The sequence below is a fragment of the Parasteatoda tepidariorum genome, chromosome 7, assembly GCF_043381705.1.
Source record: "Parasteatoda tepidariorum isolate YZ-2023 chromosome 7, CAS_Ptep_4.0, whole genome shotgun sequence".
Classification (NCBI taxonomy): Eukaryota; Metazoa; Arthropoda; class Arachnida; order Araneae; family Theridiidae; genus Parasteatoda; species Parasteatoda tepidariorum.
In genome coordinates this window covers 89,581,121-89,597,720 of record NC_092210.1, presented here as the reverse complement: position 1 = coordinate 89,597,720, position 16,600 = coordinate 89,581,121, and the positions used below count along the sequence as shown (strand labels likewise).

The following is a 16,600-nucleotide window of genomic DNA, read 5'->3' as shown; positions in this document are numbered from 1 at the left end:
GATGGGATCGCTAATTTTAGGGCAAATTGAGTTTTTTTTAAACCCTTTTTTCTTCAATATCAGCACACATCCAACTAAACTACCTTCTACCTAGCATAAGTTATGATTATATTGTTGTCTGCTTCTTATTTTATTTTTTCCATGCAAACATTTTATTTTATTGCATAAATACTTTTTTTTTAATATTACAAAAAATATGAAAGTATCCACAAAATTGGAAAATCTCTTCCAATGTATATGTGTGTGTGCATCCATATTATCTAACTATGCTATTTTTTTCTTAATGGTACTCCATTAAGAAGAAAATATTCACTTTGTCTAAGCAAATTTGACACTTTTTGCATGTAGACATAGACATGGTGCATAGTGCTTTTAAAAATTGCTTAAAGGTGCTAATTTTCATTCTTTAAAGGTCCTGAAAGGTGCTTTTTTTCATGGGGTGTTTTTAAAAAGTGCTTAATTTTCCTTTTTTGAAAAGGGAATGTTGATTTCCTCTGCGTATTATGTAAAAGCATGCTTTTGACGTTGTTCTATTCAGCATTAGCGCAATTTATTCAACCACAACCTATTTCAGTGTACCATTGGTTGTTGGCCTATGAAAAAAAAAATCATTTTACATGTTTGATGAAATACTTACGAGTCCGCATGCGCATCTACTAACCTAGGTTCGGTGAGATTATTGCACTCTCATGTGCAACTCTGTTACATTTTGCTAGATATTCTCAATTTCAGGCTTCATTTTCCACCCTCTGATATTGAACAGAAAAATCTCTTAATCATTTTATCATGATCATGTAAAGTCTTTGAAAATTATTTTGTTAATGTATATAGTACTTAAAAATATTTTTTGAGTGCTTAAAAAGTACTTAAAGGGGGTTATTTTTTGTTAAAAGATTTGGCTACACACCCTAATAGACCTTTTTCTGGGGCTGGGTGTTAAAGTTTTGAGATATCACTTAAGTGTTTAAAGGTCTGATAGAGTAATGTGTAAAGATCTGCAGTCAAAAGGTAATATATCTTTCTCTTTTGCATAATGTCTTTTAATCCTATAATCAAGTGTTAAGTTAACACCTCATGGGCTTTGCTAAAGCATTTTCCTTACTAAGGAAATAAAAATTTCTTTTAACTTTAGTTGATGTTTATTAACTGAAAAATAGAATTATAATTTTTACTATTTTTGTTTTTCCATTAAAGTGCTTTATTTCTGTAGGTACAAGAGTTTTAAAAAGCAAAAAAAGAAGCAATTATCTGTTGCTGCCCCATCAGTTTCTGCTCAAATGGTTGAAAACCAAGTCAAGATTTATATGGATAATAGTAATGTGATGCGCTCAGTAAATGCAACATACAATAAAGTAACTATTTTTCTCCATTTTCATGTAAACTTTTATTTTACTAACTTTTTCAATTTTAATAATGCGGACTCTAAAATTGATATACATAGGGCATCCGCACACCTGGAAAGTCATGAATTTTTGTATTGAACAAAATTTGTCATGATTTTAACCAATTTTTAAAGGAAATCATGGAAAGTCATAGATTTTAAATGGAATTTAAAAAATCTGCTCCGAATATCTGAATTTGTAATAAAATCTCCACTCACAGTCATATTTTAATAAAATATAAAAGGTTTTTATCATGTTCTTTAAAAGTTATGGTGTTCTTCAAAAAATGAGGGGAAAAATCATCATTTCTAGAGCGAAATACCTTTTAAACTTCTGTGATTTCAGAATTTTGTTATTATTATTTTTTTTTTATCAATTTAAAATTCTAGCTGAAGCAAGCCAGTCATTTGGCGAATTTTTTTATTCCGAAATGAGAACAGAAAAATCGGGTATTTCTTTCCTTTCAGATGAATTAGAAAAGTATCTTTAGAATATAATTCTGCAAAAAAAAATTATTTGCTTTAGTATTTTTTTCAGCTATTTTATTGCTTCAACTCTTTCTTTACTCTATTTTTTAAATTTAAAATGTATAAATATGAAGATGCTGAGTATAATAGTTTTGGTCATTCTATCATTTCAATTTATGTTATTATAATGCTTTTTTCTTGTTCTGTTTTTGTTGGAGAAAATAGTAACTTCATTAACTCATGAAAATTCTAGGAATTAGTCATGAATTAGAAAATCTAAAATGTAGCAGATACCCTGTATACATTGGTTTGCTCTATTGATGAATGATTTGTATTAGTGATGTAACGAATAGTGATGGGGCCGAATACCGAATATTCGGCCAAATTTTAGGCCGAATACTTACTTTTTAAAAATTTCTCTTTTGATTGTAATTAAAGTAATTTTCAAATTTTAAATTAAAAATGAAATAAATATTAACAAATTTGCTTTTTTAAACTTTCTATATTTCAGATAGTATTCACACTTCTATTTAACAAACTATATATATTTGTATTTTAATGTAAAAGATTCCAATGCTTGTTTAAATACATATGATAATAAATTTGCGACAAGAAAACGTTTTTATTTATGTAACGACATTATTAAATACACTTATGTATTATACAACTTAAATTGAGTAAATGTTAGATTTTCTAATTAATGCAGTGAAATGTAACTCTGCAATATTCATGATTAAATATATTCAAAAGCACAATTAAAAAAATATCTTTCTTTATTATTATGAATTTATTATTATGAATTTATTCAGCCAAATATCTAATAATATTCATATTCAGCCGAATAACTTCATTATTTGGCTGAATGACTTCAGTATTCGGCAAAAGGGCCGAATATTCGTTACATCCCTAATTTGTATTTATTTTCCTGCAGTTTTTCATTAATTTAGAAAAAAAATTAAATGCAGACGAATTTCTCTATTTTGCTATTTTTTTCGAGGGGCCAAGAACTTTTTAGAAATTTCTTCATAAAATAACTTTGAAATTGCAAAGTGAATTTTCTATTTAACGAACTTTTGAGATCTACTTTGCCTATTTCCCCAAAAAATTAAAAAAAACATTTTAAACTTGTTAACGCATTTTTGGAGGGAAATGACCTTGAGTTGTTTTTTGTAGCCAGTTAACTTTCAGAGAAAGCAGTAAAATTCCTTTCCTTCTTTGTTTGCATTTCAAACGAAAAACTGAGACAAAATTTACGGATTTTAACAGTATTACTTAAACTTAAAAACGCCTGTGGTAATGTATGTTTAAAATTACTTTTATAATAAATGCAGCTATAATTTTATGCATAAATTTAGCTTTTTTTAGTTGAAAATGTATGTAGCATGTACTGGATATTGTTTTGCTCTTTTCTTGCTTTTCATGTTTGTAGATTTCTTTTATGATTAAGATTTATAAAATAAATAGTAGATACTAGTTTACAAGATAAAGGTTTATCAATTGCTATTTTAATTATGTCTAATGTTTATGAATATAAAACTTGCTTTCTGTTAAGTATTTCAAAAGGTAATTTTCTATTTAACGAATTTGCCATATAGCAAACTTATTGTCTAGATTTAGCAACTTTGTTAAATAGAGGTCTGACTGTATTTGTATGTGACAATTTCTCCCTTGACATGTGTCTCTTTTTTATGGTAAAATGTATTTTATTGGATAATTAATATGCTTTACTGCACTTTAATAGATGATTTTTAATCATTGAATGTTTCACTCTCATTTTCAAGTTTTTTGAAAGGGATCTGCACTATATATATGCATATATATATATATATATGTATGTATTAAATTTGTAAAAATCTGCCCATTATGCAGCTCTAGTGCGACGTAAATTAACAACATCAACATTAAAAATCAAGCAGTTTATATATTTATTTATTTATTTTTTTGGCTATTCTAATTTAACCTTATCTTTATATTTCATAGATGTAGAAGTGTCCTTATAAGTGTTTTCTCATTGTTCGTTTGACTTGTGTTTTTTGTGTATTATCAGTTTTACATCTTGATTTCAATATTTGAATTTTTGAGGTATTGCATTTTCTTATTTAGTTTTCCATTATGAGGGTCTTGGGGGCACAGTAAGCTTTTGGTTTAGCCACTGACTACAGAGGGGCTCCAGTGTGTTAGCAGACTTTGTCCCCTGATGAAGTGCTATTTTTGCTAACATATATATCTTTACAATTTTATTTTGCTTACTTTTGGTTTCTAACTTTTTATTTAAATTATTTCTGTAAGACAAATGTGGTTTTAGCTGCTGTTACCACTTTTCCATTTTGGCTTATTATTTTAAAGTTTTATCCTAATATCCTAAAATTTTTATGTTAAAATTTGTTTAAATCAATTTCATATTTTGATTGGATTGCTGACATTTTGACTTATTTAAAAGTTTTATCCTAAAATTTTTATCTTAAAATCTGTTTAAATCAATTTCATATATTGATTGACTTGATTGGTGGGGCGAATTAATAGTTGTGAAAGGATACAGCAAAAAAGAAAATCAGCCATCATTATAAAACCGGAAAAAATATTGGACTTAATTATACAGTGTGCATTGCATTTTTAAATGGTGCTTATTTTTATTTTTTAGAAGTGCTTATTTCATTGGGTGTTTTTTAAAAGTGCTCAATTTTTCTTTTCCAAAATGACCACGTTGATTTTTACCACAAATTATGCAAAAAGACATTACTTTCGTATTTTATTTTTTTTTAATTATTGCATACTTTTTATTAGTTATTGTATTGTTACTTTTAAAATTTTCTGTAGTCTTAAATTGTTTTATGAGATAACTCAATAATATTTTGAGGAAAGGCTTTAAAATGTGAAGGACTTTTAATATTTTACAGGGTTCCCACGGTCCTTAAAAGTCTTTAAAAACTGCATAATTTTTATTTTGGAAAATAACGGCCCTTAAAAGTACTTAATTTTGGTACAAGGTTTTTAAATGTCCTTAATTTTTCTTTATCACTATAGTTGATGCGAAAAAATTTTCAGTTCAATTTTTTAAAACAAAATGTGGTTCTTTTATCACTTAGGCCGGCCACACACTGAGGAGGCAAGCGAGAGGAATACGGAAGGTGGGGTAAATTTGTTTCCCATAATTTTCTACTAGCAAGTGCACATTGAGGGAGTGAAGATTTTTTTCCCTCCGGGAGGCTAAGAACTCCCCCAAACCTCTCAAATAGGTTCCACCCTATTTTCGCCTCTCGTAAAATCTTGCCTCCTCTTCACGCGAGATTTTGTTTCACTCAAAATAAGGGATGATCCTGAATTGAATTAACAATGTTAGTTATAAATGTAATGTTATGGATTTAAATGTTATAAACAATATTTCTTATGAATAAATTAATTTAATTATTTTTCACTTAGAATTTGAAAATTAAATAGGATCTGTACTAGTTTTGCATCTACTTTCTATTTTCTAAAGAGGAAAAAAAATCTTTTTTTTTTTCAAGGTTATGTGCAAAAAAAATTTAACCTAGTCTAAAATGTTCTCATAATTAAAATAACTTTTAGTATTAGTACTGTTAATGCATGTTTTTTTCTTAAATTCAAGTTGAAATTTAGCTATGGGCAATGATTTTTATGGATTTTTAACTGTGAGTACAATTTTAAGTCCAAGAGTATACGATAGCAAAATTATTTTTGAATATATGGGGAAAATGTATAGAAATTTACCAGTATACCAATATAGAAATTTACCAATATAATTTTTAATTATCATAAATTATGTCTAAATTTTCACAAAATAGGTAGATCTCAAAAAAAACTTAGACAAACCCCTGCTTATGAAAAAACTTTAATTGATCTCTTAATGATTTTATTTGCAAGCAATTGAAATAAAATATTCAATTATCCCAGATTTGTCAAATATGAATGTAGGGACCATGTGAAAATTCACTTCTGACAAAAAATTTTATCTTCAATTTTAATCATTTAATTTAAGAAATATTGAACCAAGTAACAAATAATAATAAAAATTTGTTAAAGTGCCATTCACTAATTTACAGTTGTAATATGAATTTATTGGAGTTTTGCTTAATTCTTTGCATATCTTTATAAATTTGGCATGATGAATAATAATTAATTCATTAATGTTTTGTGTAATATGTTTTTATAAGTAACTTTTATTTAAATCTAAAGAATACACTTTATAATCTTTTTAAGTAATAATAATTAAATCAATTAAAATGTAGAAATAGAATGAGGCACTTAGTATTAAATATCTTTAAAATTGAGTATAAATTATTTTTATGTTGGCTATAATTAAGAAAACAGTTCTTTGTCAGAAATTAGTTATTTTATCATGATCACGTAATGTCCAAATTATTTTAATTTTGTTAATGTATTTATAACAAACTTTCAAAAATAGGAGAAGAAAATTATTTTGCATTTTGTTTAAATAGTGCTTAAATGTATTTTTTGAATGCTTAAAAGGTGCTTATTTTTGTTGAAAGATTTGGCTATGCACCCTAACAGTAGCCATAGAATTCTTAAATGAGGAGTTATGGAATCATCAACTAAATTACTTTTGTATGAAAATGTATTAAGGCTTACTCACTGTGTTTTCATTTCAAGATTATTGAAGCCCTATTTTAAAATCATGAGAGTTCATTCTAATCCTGATTTTCTTGTTAAAAAATACTTTGTCCAGATTTTTAGATTTTTCCCCTCGTATTCTTGATTCTGAATATCTCGTTTTCAATTTATATCAATAATTTGAAATATTCATAATCAATTAAAAGAATGTAAAGATTTGAATTTTTAATTCTACATCATTTTGATTTTAATTAATTTCTTGAGTACAGATTGCAAAATTTGACAGTTTAAACTTAGGGACCATTCAGGTGCATTATCTCTAATTTTTTAGGAGTTTAGTCATTTTACAAAAATGAAACTCAATTCACAATTTTATATCATCAAGTTTTTATACATTTTCTTAGATTTTTCAGGTTATAAAAATGATTCTTTTTAGGTTTTATTTTTTATTCCTTTAGGCTTTTAAAATGTTATCTTAAAAATTTCTCTTAAGGTTAATGTTATCTTAAATGTCATCTTAAAATCTTAAGGCATTAAACATTTATTAAAACATGTTTCAAAAGATTTAAATTTTTTTCCCTTCATTTAAATATGACTCTTGTTATTTAAATACATTTTTTTTCTCTCCTTTATTTTATTGGAAAGCGAGTGGATGCAGGTTTTATGTGATATCTTAACAAGGTTGCCACTCAGATACCTGAATAATACAGAAAATTCAAAAATTAACAGGGAATTTTTTTTTTACAAATGGAAAACACAGAGATTTTTTCTTTTCTTTATTTTTGTCTTTTTAAAAAAAAATGGGGATCCCTCAAAGGGCTATCTGGTATATTTAAGGAAAATATTTTGTCTATACTAAATTATTTTATTTACTTTGTGGGGATAGTTGTTATCGACCATGTCAACCTTCATCTATGAAAGGTTACCTCACCATCATAAGGTTGCGTGTTCAAATCACGTCCGGGTCACCAATGTGGGCGAATAGATATCGACAATGTCAACCTTCATCTATGTAAAGGTACTCCATTATCAAATCGAGTTAATACGTCTTATATACTAGTGAATTGGAATTGTATTTTTGTAGTGGTAGGTACACTACAACTTATAGCATTTAAGTATGTTCAGCTGTTTAAGTTTTTGCGGGAATTAAAACTAGTATAGTTACAGGGTATTGGTGCACCTGGAAAGTCATGGATTTAGATCCTCGTAAAATCTAATTTTTAAAATGGAATTTACTCCCCCAATTACACAGTGTTCCGATATTCCCAATATCTGAATTAGTAACAAAAATCACACTCACAGTCATATTTTATTAAAATATGAAATGTTTTTATCGTGTTCCTTAAAAAAATTTTGGTGTTTTTTCAAAAAATGAAAGAAAGAACATCATTTCTAAAGCGAATTATCTTTTAAACTTTTATGATTTCAAAAAATTTTTTCAGTCAGTTATTTTTATTTTTTTATTTTATCATTTTAAAGTTCTAGCTGAAGCAAGCCAGTCATTGGCGAATTTTTTTATCCCAAAATGAAAACAGAAAAATCGCTAGTATTTCTTTCCTTTCGGATAAACAAGAAAATTATCTTTAGAATATAATTCTGCAGAAAAAAAAAGAGAAAAAAATTATTTGCTTTTGTATTTTTTTCAGCTATTTTATTGCTTCAACTCTTTCTTTACTCTATTTTTTAAATTTAAAATCTATAAATATGAAGATGCAGAGTATGACAGTTTTGGTTATACCCTATCATTTCAATTAATGTTATTATAATGCTTTTTTAAATTTATTGCTGTATTTTTATAACTTTGTTGTATTTTTATATTGTTGTATTTTTATAGTAGTAACTTTGTTAAGTCAGGAAAAATTCTTGGAAATAGTCATGGATTTGAAAATCTAAAATGTAGCAGATGCCCTGTAGTTAGCCCAATATCGCTCCGTACTGGAACATAGTAATTCTGTCCTCTTAATACGTACAGGGAAAATGCAGATAATTTTTTTTTTCTTTCCAGAACTGTGTGGCAACCCTGATTAAGGAAAATTATTATTCTTTTATCTATTATCATATTCTAGTATTGCGTTAAATTTAGGTTTTTTATTATATATATATATATTTCTTTTTAGATGTCTCAGGGTACAGGTGATTTGTCGGACGTTGACGTTATGCTAGATTCATTTGAACACAACCAGAGTCAGTCACAAGATTGTGAGCCATCACCTCCCATACCACGACATGGATCAAAAACAAACTTTTTCAGTTCTTCAGAGAGCAATCGTGCTTATGTGATACAGCAGAGCAAACCATGGTCTCCTTATGGGGGTGCCGGACCACCGACCCCCAGGGCCCCTCGAGCATCCATTCCCATGGATGAGCGGCAGTCCGCCATGCCGCGATCACCCGAGGGTTTCCCTCCCTGGGGTGTTGTAAATAGTCCCCATTCCTCCCGTACTCCACCACGCAGTCTCACGAGCCCAGTCGTAAATGCCGAGGGTAACAGGATGCATTCACCTTCGAGGAGAGGGTCGAGCCCCAGTTCTCCAGCCTCGCTGACTCCTGGACAGTCACCTGTTGCAGTAAAAAGGCAAGCTGGAGGATCTCGTAGACCCACGCCACACTATTATGGCTACCACGCAAACGTCAGGACTCAGAGGTCGAGTTCGAGAAACATCAGCCCCAACAGAAAGTTTGCTTCTGAAAGTGAATTGGCTCGTGCCGCAGCTGATAAGGCTAACGGTAATTACGAAGCGAGAGCCAATCAAACAGCAGATAACATTCAGGAATTGGCTGATTCCGGACCCTCTTGGGACGAGAGGGTGCGTTATCTGCAGCGAGGCCAGGACTGTCAGTACATGCATGGGGTGCGTGTGAGCAGTTCTTCGCGTCGGACTAATGCCTCTCCTCAAAGTAGGCGTGGTAGCAACCATAAGACACCCCCGATGGAGGCATCGCCAGTGAAGCCACATCCGAGACGGCCTGTCTCCATCGTGAAAGCTCTCGAACTCACCGAGAGTTATGAGAAAAGTGGACTCAAAGCGGATTCACACTCGAGGCAGTGTTTGCAACAAAATAAGCCTTCTAACGCGGAACAAGATGATCGCAAGAGTTTATATGAAATGAATTATGAGATATCTGTATAGTACATGTTAAGTTACAATTGGGATGCCTTCCCGCACTGTTATGTTTATGGGAGGGGAAAAAAGAAATATACTTTCATAAAAAGTATGAGTAACTCTTGTTAATTCTACTAATAAAATCACTTTGAAGAAATAATATTCTTAGTAATATGTAGTTAGTCGGAGAAGCAGCATAACAAAATAGTTGATGAATTTTAATACATATCTGTAGGATAAAACAATTACAGTTGTTCTGCCATTCCCCTATTTTAGTGCATTCTAAATTTTCAAAAGATATATTGATTAAAAATTGAGGTGACGTTCGATATAGGCACACCTATGGCCCATTTATAAATTAAGGTTCCTATGTTCTTAGTGCCTAGAAATATCGCAAATATTTACTCATAAATATGAAGCTAATTTTAACAATAAATGCTTAACGTCTCGTGATTATTAATAAATTAATTCATCTTCAGAAATCTTATTTTGTCATTTCAAAGAAAACTGATTCATCTTTTAATTATTCGATTTTAAAGCAATCAAAATTATCAATTCAATAATCACAGAATTGCTGAAGATAATTAGTTAAGGGACCATAAAATATTTCATCTTTGACTAAAATGTTTAGCTGCAATTCTTATTGTGTTTTTATTTATTTTTTTAGCTTTTTTTTTTAAATTCAGTACCTAAATAAAGTTTATAACAAAAAAAATGTTGAATTTTGTCTTCAATATTTTTTTTAATAAAGTCTCCAGCTTTTTAATCTTTGCATTTTTAAATTTTTATTGATTATAGAATCCAAAGAAAAATTTTATAGTAATAAACATTTAATAAGCGGTCATTCAATGACTTACATTTGTAACATTATTTTATTTAGGTTTTCTTATTAGGTTAGGGTTGTTCAGTTAATTGTAATTGTAATGAACATTTAATAGTAATAAAAATTTAATAAGCAGTCATTCAATGACATTTAATGGTAATAAGAATTTAATAAACTGTCATTCAATGACTTATACTTGTAATATTTTATTTAGGTTTTCTTATTAGGTTTATGACTAATTCACAACCAGTGGTTGAAAAAACATTTTCTTTGTAGTTAACTACAAATACTATTTTTAAATGTAGCGACTATTAACTACTTTCGAAATGTAGACCTTTTAATTCATGTTTACATGAAATAGTTTTTTTTTATTTTTAAGTACTTTTTGCTAATTTGTTCCTCAAACTTTTAAACTCTATACTTTTCTTGACAGAGATTTACCAGTAGTCCTAAAATGGACCTTTTTTACAACCTCATCTCGTTATCACAATTAACTTTTAATCTAACTTTAAGGTGAAAAGACTTTTTAGTGTTGTTACAAAATTTACTTTTTCTTGCTTTAAAAAGTAATTTTAACTGGTTCATCTTCGGTATCGTGATTATCATTATGTGCCTCATACCCTACAACTGCTGTGGAATTTCCGTAGTTTCAAGAAATGTTTTTCTTTCTATTAATATCTTAAATGTTTTAAGTACTTTTTGCTAATTTGTTCCTCAAACAAATTTTGGAAAAAACCATTTGAAAAAAACATTATACGCAGACCTCAAATTGAAATAATAAATGCAATTAAATGAGCAACTATTGAAAAAATTGGGGCCTATAATGGACCCCACTTTACCATGCAAAGTTTAAATAATACGTTACCGGGAATGGCCGAAATCAAGAGAATGTGGACTTTCTCCGGTGATTGTCAACAATCAGATTGATGGTCGCTTTGGTGAATGTCCAAAATATTTGTTATATCCGATTTGATACTAATTTATTCTTCGATATTATCATTTTTTTCGATATATTAATATCAGCTGAGAATAGATTAGATAAATCAGTGTTCAGAGTGCCACTTAAATGCATAATGGGCAATGGCACTTAAAAAAACATCAATTTAAACAGTGGCACTTAACCAGACCTAGTATGTATTTCGGACATGGACCAAAGTGACTAAGTGATTGTAAACATTAGTAGTAGTCGGAGTTGAACATTAGTAGTCGTAAACCCACTCAATTGGGTTGACTGTTCAAAGACAGTTATAAAAATAAAATATATGAAACCTTAAATTATGGTAGGGTTATTAAAGATTCCGTAATAGGCAGGATATATATATATATACTGTACTTAAAATCATAAAACTGATTATTTAGAGGTGAAATTAGAAATATTTGTTATATCCGATATATTACTTTATTTGTTGATATTATTATATTTATTCGATACTTTAATGTCTGCAGAGGATAGATTAGGAGAAACACCAGTGTTTGGAGTACAAGCTAAATGCATACTGGGCACTTGACCTTGAAAAAAACATTGATGTGGGGCATACCGGGCCAATGTATACTGGGCATTGGAATTTAACGAGGACGGACATTAACCAAAGCGACTACGTAATTGTCAACAAACACCGGTGGAAGTCGACAACCACCCATTTCTGTCCTTCACAGTAACAGATACACTGTAATCAGAATGGCAGACCAACACATGTTTTAGCCAACAGATTATCTGTACAAAATTTTAAAACAATCGTGGACATTTTGTGATAGCTTTTAAATATTTGTTTCCAGTTTTTATTGCAAAAATAAATATTTGTGTTGACACAAGAATTGTTTCCCAAGAGTGGTTGGCATCCCTTTTGCACTCTATACTCAGATTTGATTCTTTAGGATGTGTATAAATATGGAGCAATTTCTTAAATTATTAGAGCTAATAAAATGATACAGTGGTTTGTTTTTTTTCCCCTTCTATTTATTAAAAAAATAACGTATCACAAAATACACACATAAAAAAAAGACATAATATATACATATGTGTTGATGTTCTATCAGTTCCACTCTTTATCCTCTTTTTCATTTTTATGATCTAGAAGGGGAGAGAAAAAATTATTTTTAACTAAAAGAGAACTTAAAGTATTACTAATTGCTTTAACAAAATTAGGATTAAAAGTTACGTTAATCAGTCACGTTAATTTGAAAGTTGAAGACTATTAAAAAACAACGAAACTCCATGAAATCACATTTTTTTTAACTAGTCTTGAAATTGCGTCTATTGCTATTTCTATGCTGATAAACCATAACTCAGTAACAGCATGATCAGTCCCAAGGTCGGATTTACGAATAAGCTGTAGCTTGGGGCCCCGAGATGACAAGGGCCCCCAGATCCTACTTTCCCCCCTCTTTTTTTAAAGTTTTATTCAGAGCTGGGGCCCTCAGAAGCCGAAAATGCATTTTTACATTGTCGGACATAATAAATATAAATAAATGACTGAATAAAACAAAAAACTTCGTTGTCACTAGTAGGGTACATATCATCTTTCAAGCAATTTGAGTAATAATAAATTATTTATAAATAAACAATTTTTTAGTTTAAAAGGTAAAAAAGTTTTTTTTTTGCCCCATCATTCGATCATCAGACTATTTAATATCTGTTTCTAAGGATCAGAATTCCCTTTTATTTTACTTTAAAATTGTACAAATGATATATTTAATGCTTTCATGTGATATGCAGCAGTTTTAAACAGCACTTTAAAATATCTAAAAAAGGACAGAAATTGTCAGTTAAAAAAAAATTAACTAATACTTTTGAATAAGAATTTAAATAACTACACACGTTTGTTTTGCTATCTCATTCTATATAGCATTATTTAGAGTAGACAGTTGCGTGTGGGTGTGATGATGACGTAATAAAAGAGGCATACAAAAAAAGCAAATTTCATTTCAGTTAAAATCCTCAATATCATATTTTTAAATTCCTCGAAAATGTAGTAAAAGAGGTATACAAATTAACTGTCGCAAACAAATTAATATTAAGTAAGAACGAAACAAAAATGATATCGAAATATGCTGAATCACTAATGAGACCGGGATGAAAGACATCGAAACCTATTTGATTGAATAGTATAACTAGAAGGTGTTTCTAAAATTCTGAAATCTATCAGGCTTTAATTTTTTTTTCTGTCACAAACTTTATCAGTAATTAAAAATAATAAATTCGTTAGATTTCAATATTGGTTCTGTTTTTTCGTTGATTAAATGTTAAACATTAACAGATATTTGTCTTTTAAAACATTTCATTCTATAATAAGATAATTATTCTACAATTGTAATTATCTAAAACTAATTGATATAAAGCTTTAGTGTGTTCCATTGATATGTTGAATGCTCGTTTTGGCTGGATGCCCGGGACAGTCGCTCTTTCACATCCTAGCCACTATACACCATCAAGAGCAGAGCTGATACTTTAAACCCGTATGACATTTATTCTCTCTGATATTTAATAGACCCTTTAATAAATCCTTAAAAATATAAGCCAAAAATTTACATAAATAATGACAATTTTTTTCTTGCACTAAAATTTAACAAATGTACTTAAAATAATTAAAAAGAAAGCAAACATAATTAAGAAATATTTTCAATATAAACATCAATTAAATAATATCAGCTAACGAAATGTTCTTTTTATTGTTGAAATGTTTTTCACCTGCTCCAGGGACTGCTGGATTGGGTTCAAAATGACAAGGCTACGGAGTTGAATGTTAGTAGTCGTAAACTCGAAATTGGGTCGGCTGTGCAATGACTTATAAAAAAAACTAATAAATTTGGCCGGGATAGCCTGGTTGGTAGGGCGTTGGACTCGTGTTAGTGAGAATGGGAGTTTTAATCCAGCCGGCAGAAGAATACCCATGAATAAAATGGTGACTGGTACATGTTAAATCTGTCGGGGTCACAAAGTCCTCCAAGTTCTCATAACAAATAAATACCTCTAGGTACTAATCTAGCAGTTCCCTTGTCTTCGACAAGGCTACGGAGTTGAATATTAGTAGTCGTAAACTCGAAATTGGGTCGGCTGTGCAATGACTGTTATAAAATAAACTAATAAGTTTGGCCGGGATAGCCTGGTTGATAGGGCGTAAACTCAAAATTGAGTCGGTTGATCAACAGCGGTTATAAAAAAATAAAACTAATAACCAAATTTTATTTTGTTTTCTTTCTAACTCTTTGCATATTTTCTACGTACATTCTAAGTCTTATAGATTTTGTAGCGCAAAGAATCATTAAAAATTGCAAATAAAACATATTTAAAATGAATCTAAAAATTTTTAAATATATAGTGGCCCAGCATGCCAAATTTTTACTCTGTGCTTAAAATGTGTTTCTTTTGTAACTTTTTCCCCTCGTTCAAAAAATATGTGCAATAAAAGAAAGGTTCTACATAATAGTCTCATCACAATTAATATATTTAACAATAAAGTAATATTATCAAATTTGATAACTGAAAGGCTTCTTCTACAGAAGAACTACCATAAAAGAGGTCACCAACATAGAGGAAATTATTCAGCATTTCATATGCAAGAGGATGCGCATTTTTATAAGCTTTAATATGAGTTTTGACAGTCCAATCCCTCAGTGGATCAATCGATCGTAAATACAGGGTTCCCAGCAAAAGACCCAAGTCCAGCATCACTGGTTGCGGTCACTAAGCGGGCGGGTGGGAACTGAGGGTACACGGTATCGGTCCTCGTTAAACTGTTCTACCGTAAAGGCGAGCAAAGCGGGGGAACCTTCTCCTATGCAGAGGATCAAAATTGCGATGGCATGTCTTCAGATCATCCTCAGGGATGTTTCCTAGACCGTCCTCAATAGCCCGTTGTGCAGCTCTAGTGCGACGTAATTAAAGTATAGTTCGTTCACCAGGAGTTGGTGGTATGCGACGATACTATTTCGCTATTTTTGGGAGAAGGTTGTGAGCAATCCTGAACAATCTTGCTATTTGGAGATCGTTTAACAAAAATATTTATTTCGCAAGCTTTATGTGCATTTTTTTAACAATAAATATTTCATAAATTTGATGATATTTTGCACCATTTTTTATGATATTTCTTTCTTTTGAGTGAATACTTTGTCCTTTATGAGTCATTTCGGTGGGAGTACAGCAGTTTTTAAATTTAAACTATATTTAATTAGCTAGTGTAACAAAATGTATAATAGTAGATGATAAAGCAAAGTAAGTGACTGAAAAAGAATTCACTTTTCGTGTTTGGCGCAAATTAAGGGTTGTCTCAATTTCAACAACGGAGATGTTTCTCTTCTAACTCCCGCGCTGAAATGAACTCTGCGTCCCAGGAGGTGGAGCCAAGTCTCAACTTCTGGTGAACGAACTATACCTACCTACCAACCACATGGTGCGTAGCGATTTCAAAAAGTATTCAAAGGTGCTTTTTTCATTCTGTGTTTTTAAAAAAGTGCATAATTTTCCCTTTTCCAAAATGAATGTTTTGTCAGGTATTATTCAGATTGTTGTGTTTCAATGTTTTCACAATTCATTCAACCACAATCTGTTTCGGCCTACCCATAGCGCATGAAAGCGCTGCAATCATTTTAAATGCTCGAGTTCCACTGAGCTGAATTTGGTGAGATTATTGCATTTTGCTAGATATTCTCAATTCATTTTCCACCCTCTGAAATCGCACCGAAAAATCCCTCGATCTTTTTATGGTGGTTAATATAATCAATAAAAAAAAGTACTTGGTCTGAAAATAGTTATTTTATCACGATCATGTAAAGTTTTTTGAAATTAATTTGCATTTTGTTAATGTATATAGTGTTTAAAAATATTAAGTGCTTTAAAGGTGCTTATTTCTGGGGGAGAGATTTGGCTACTCACCTTGTTGATACGGAATGTTTATTAACGAATGATAAATCTCCAATACAGTACCCCCAGAGGTGCAATGGGGGACTTTGTAACCCAACAGATTAAACGTGTAGTCACCATTGGGAGTTTGCGGCCGGCTGGTTCTCACGAACATGAGTCTAGCAGCCAGGCGATGCCGGCTCATAGATTTTACTACTTACCAAAAATGGAATGTGCCGTCGTCCAGCAAACAGAAGCAGGTATTCCCTTCCATATGAGAAGTAAAGTTGCCAAATGCTCATCTGGCTTTGAACCAAGTATCTAGAAAATTCATTGTTGTGGTTCGTAATTATTTTTAAATGATAAGTAATTCATAATATTGCATTAGTTTGTCC

At 30.3% G+C, this 16,600-nt stretch overlaps 2 protein-coding genes across 2 annotated transcripts in view; one reads left to right on the top strand and one right to left on the bottom strand.

Moving 5' to 3' along the window:
- The window catches only part of LOC107440706 (palmitoyltransferase ZDHHC8), a 38,790-nt gene extending 26,478 nt beyond the window's left edge, over positions 1–12,312 (top strand). Inside the window, exons 7-8 of the mRNA XM_043053382.2 lie at positions 1,211–1,352; positions 8,557–12,312. Coding sequence (XP_042909316.1) covers positions 1,211–1,352; positions 8,557–9,570 — 1,156 coding nt within the window. The 3' untranslated portion in view covers positions 9,571–12,312. The remainder of the gene's footprint in view (positions 1–1,210; positions 1,353–8,556) is intronic.
- LOC107440702 (lysophosphatidylcholine acyltransferase) overlaps positions 12,292–16,600 on the bottom strand; it is a 35,428-nt gene continuing 31,119 nt past the window's right edge. Inside the window, exons 13-14 of the mRNA XM_071182929.1 lie at positions 16,427–16,526; positions 12,292–12,437 (exon numbers count right to left, since the gene is read on the bottom strand). Coding sequence (XP_071039030.1) covers positions 12,400–12,437; positions 16,427–16,526 — 138 coding nt within the window. The 3' untranslated portion in view covers positions 12,292–12,399. The remainder of the gene's footprint in view (positions 12,438–16,426; positions 16,527–16,600) is intronic.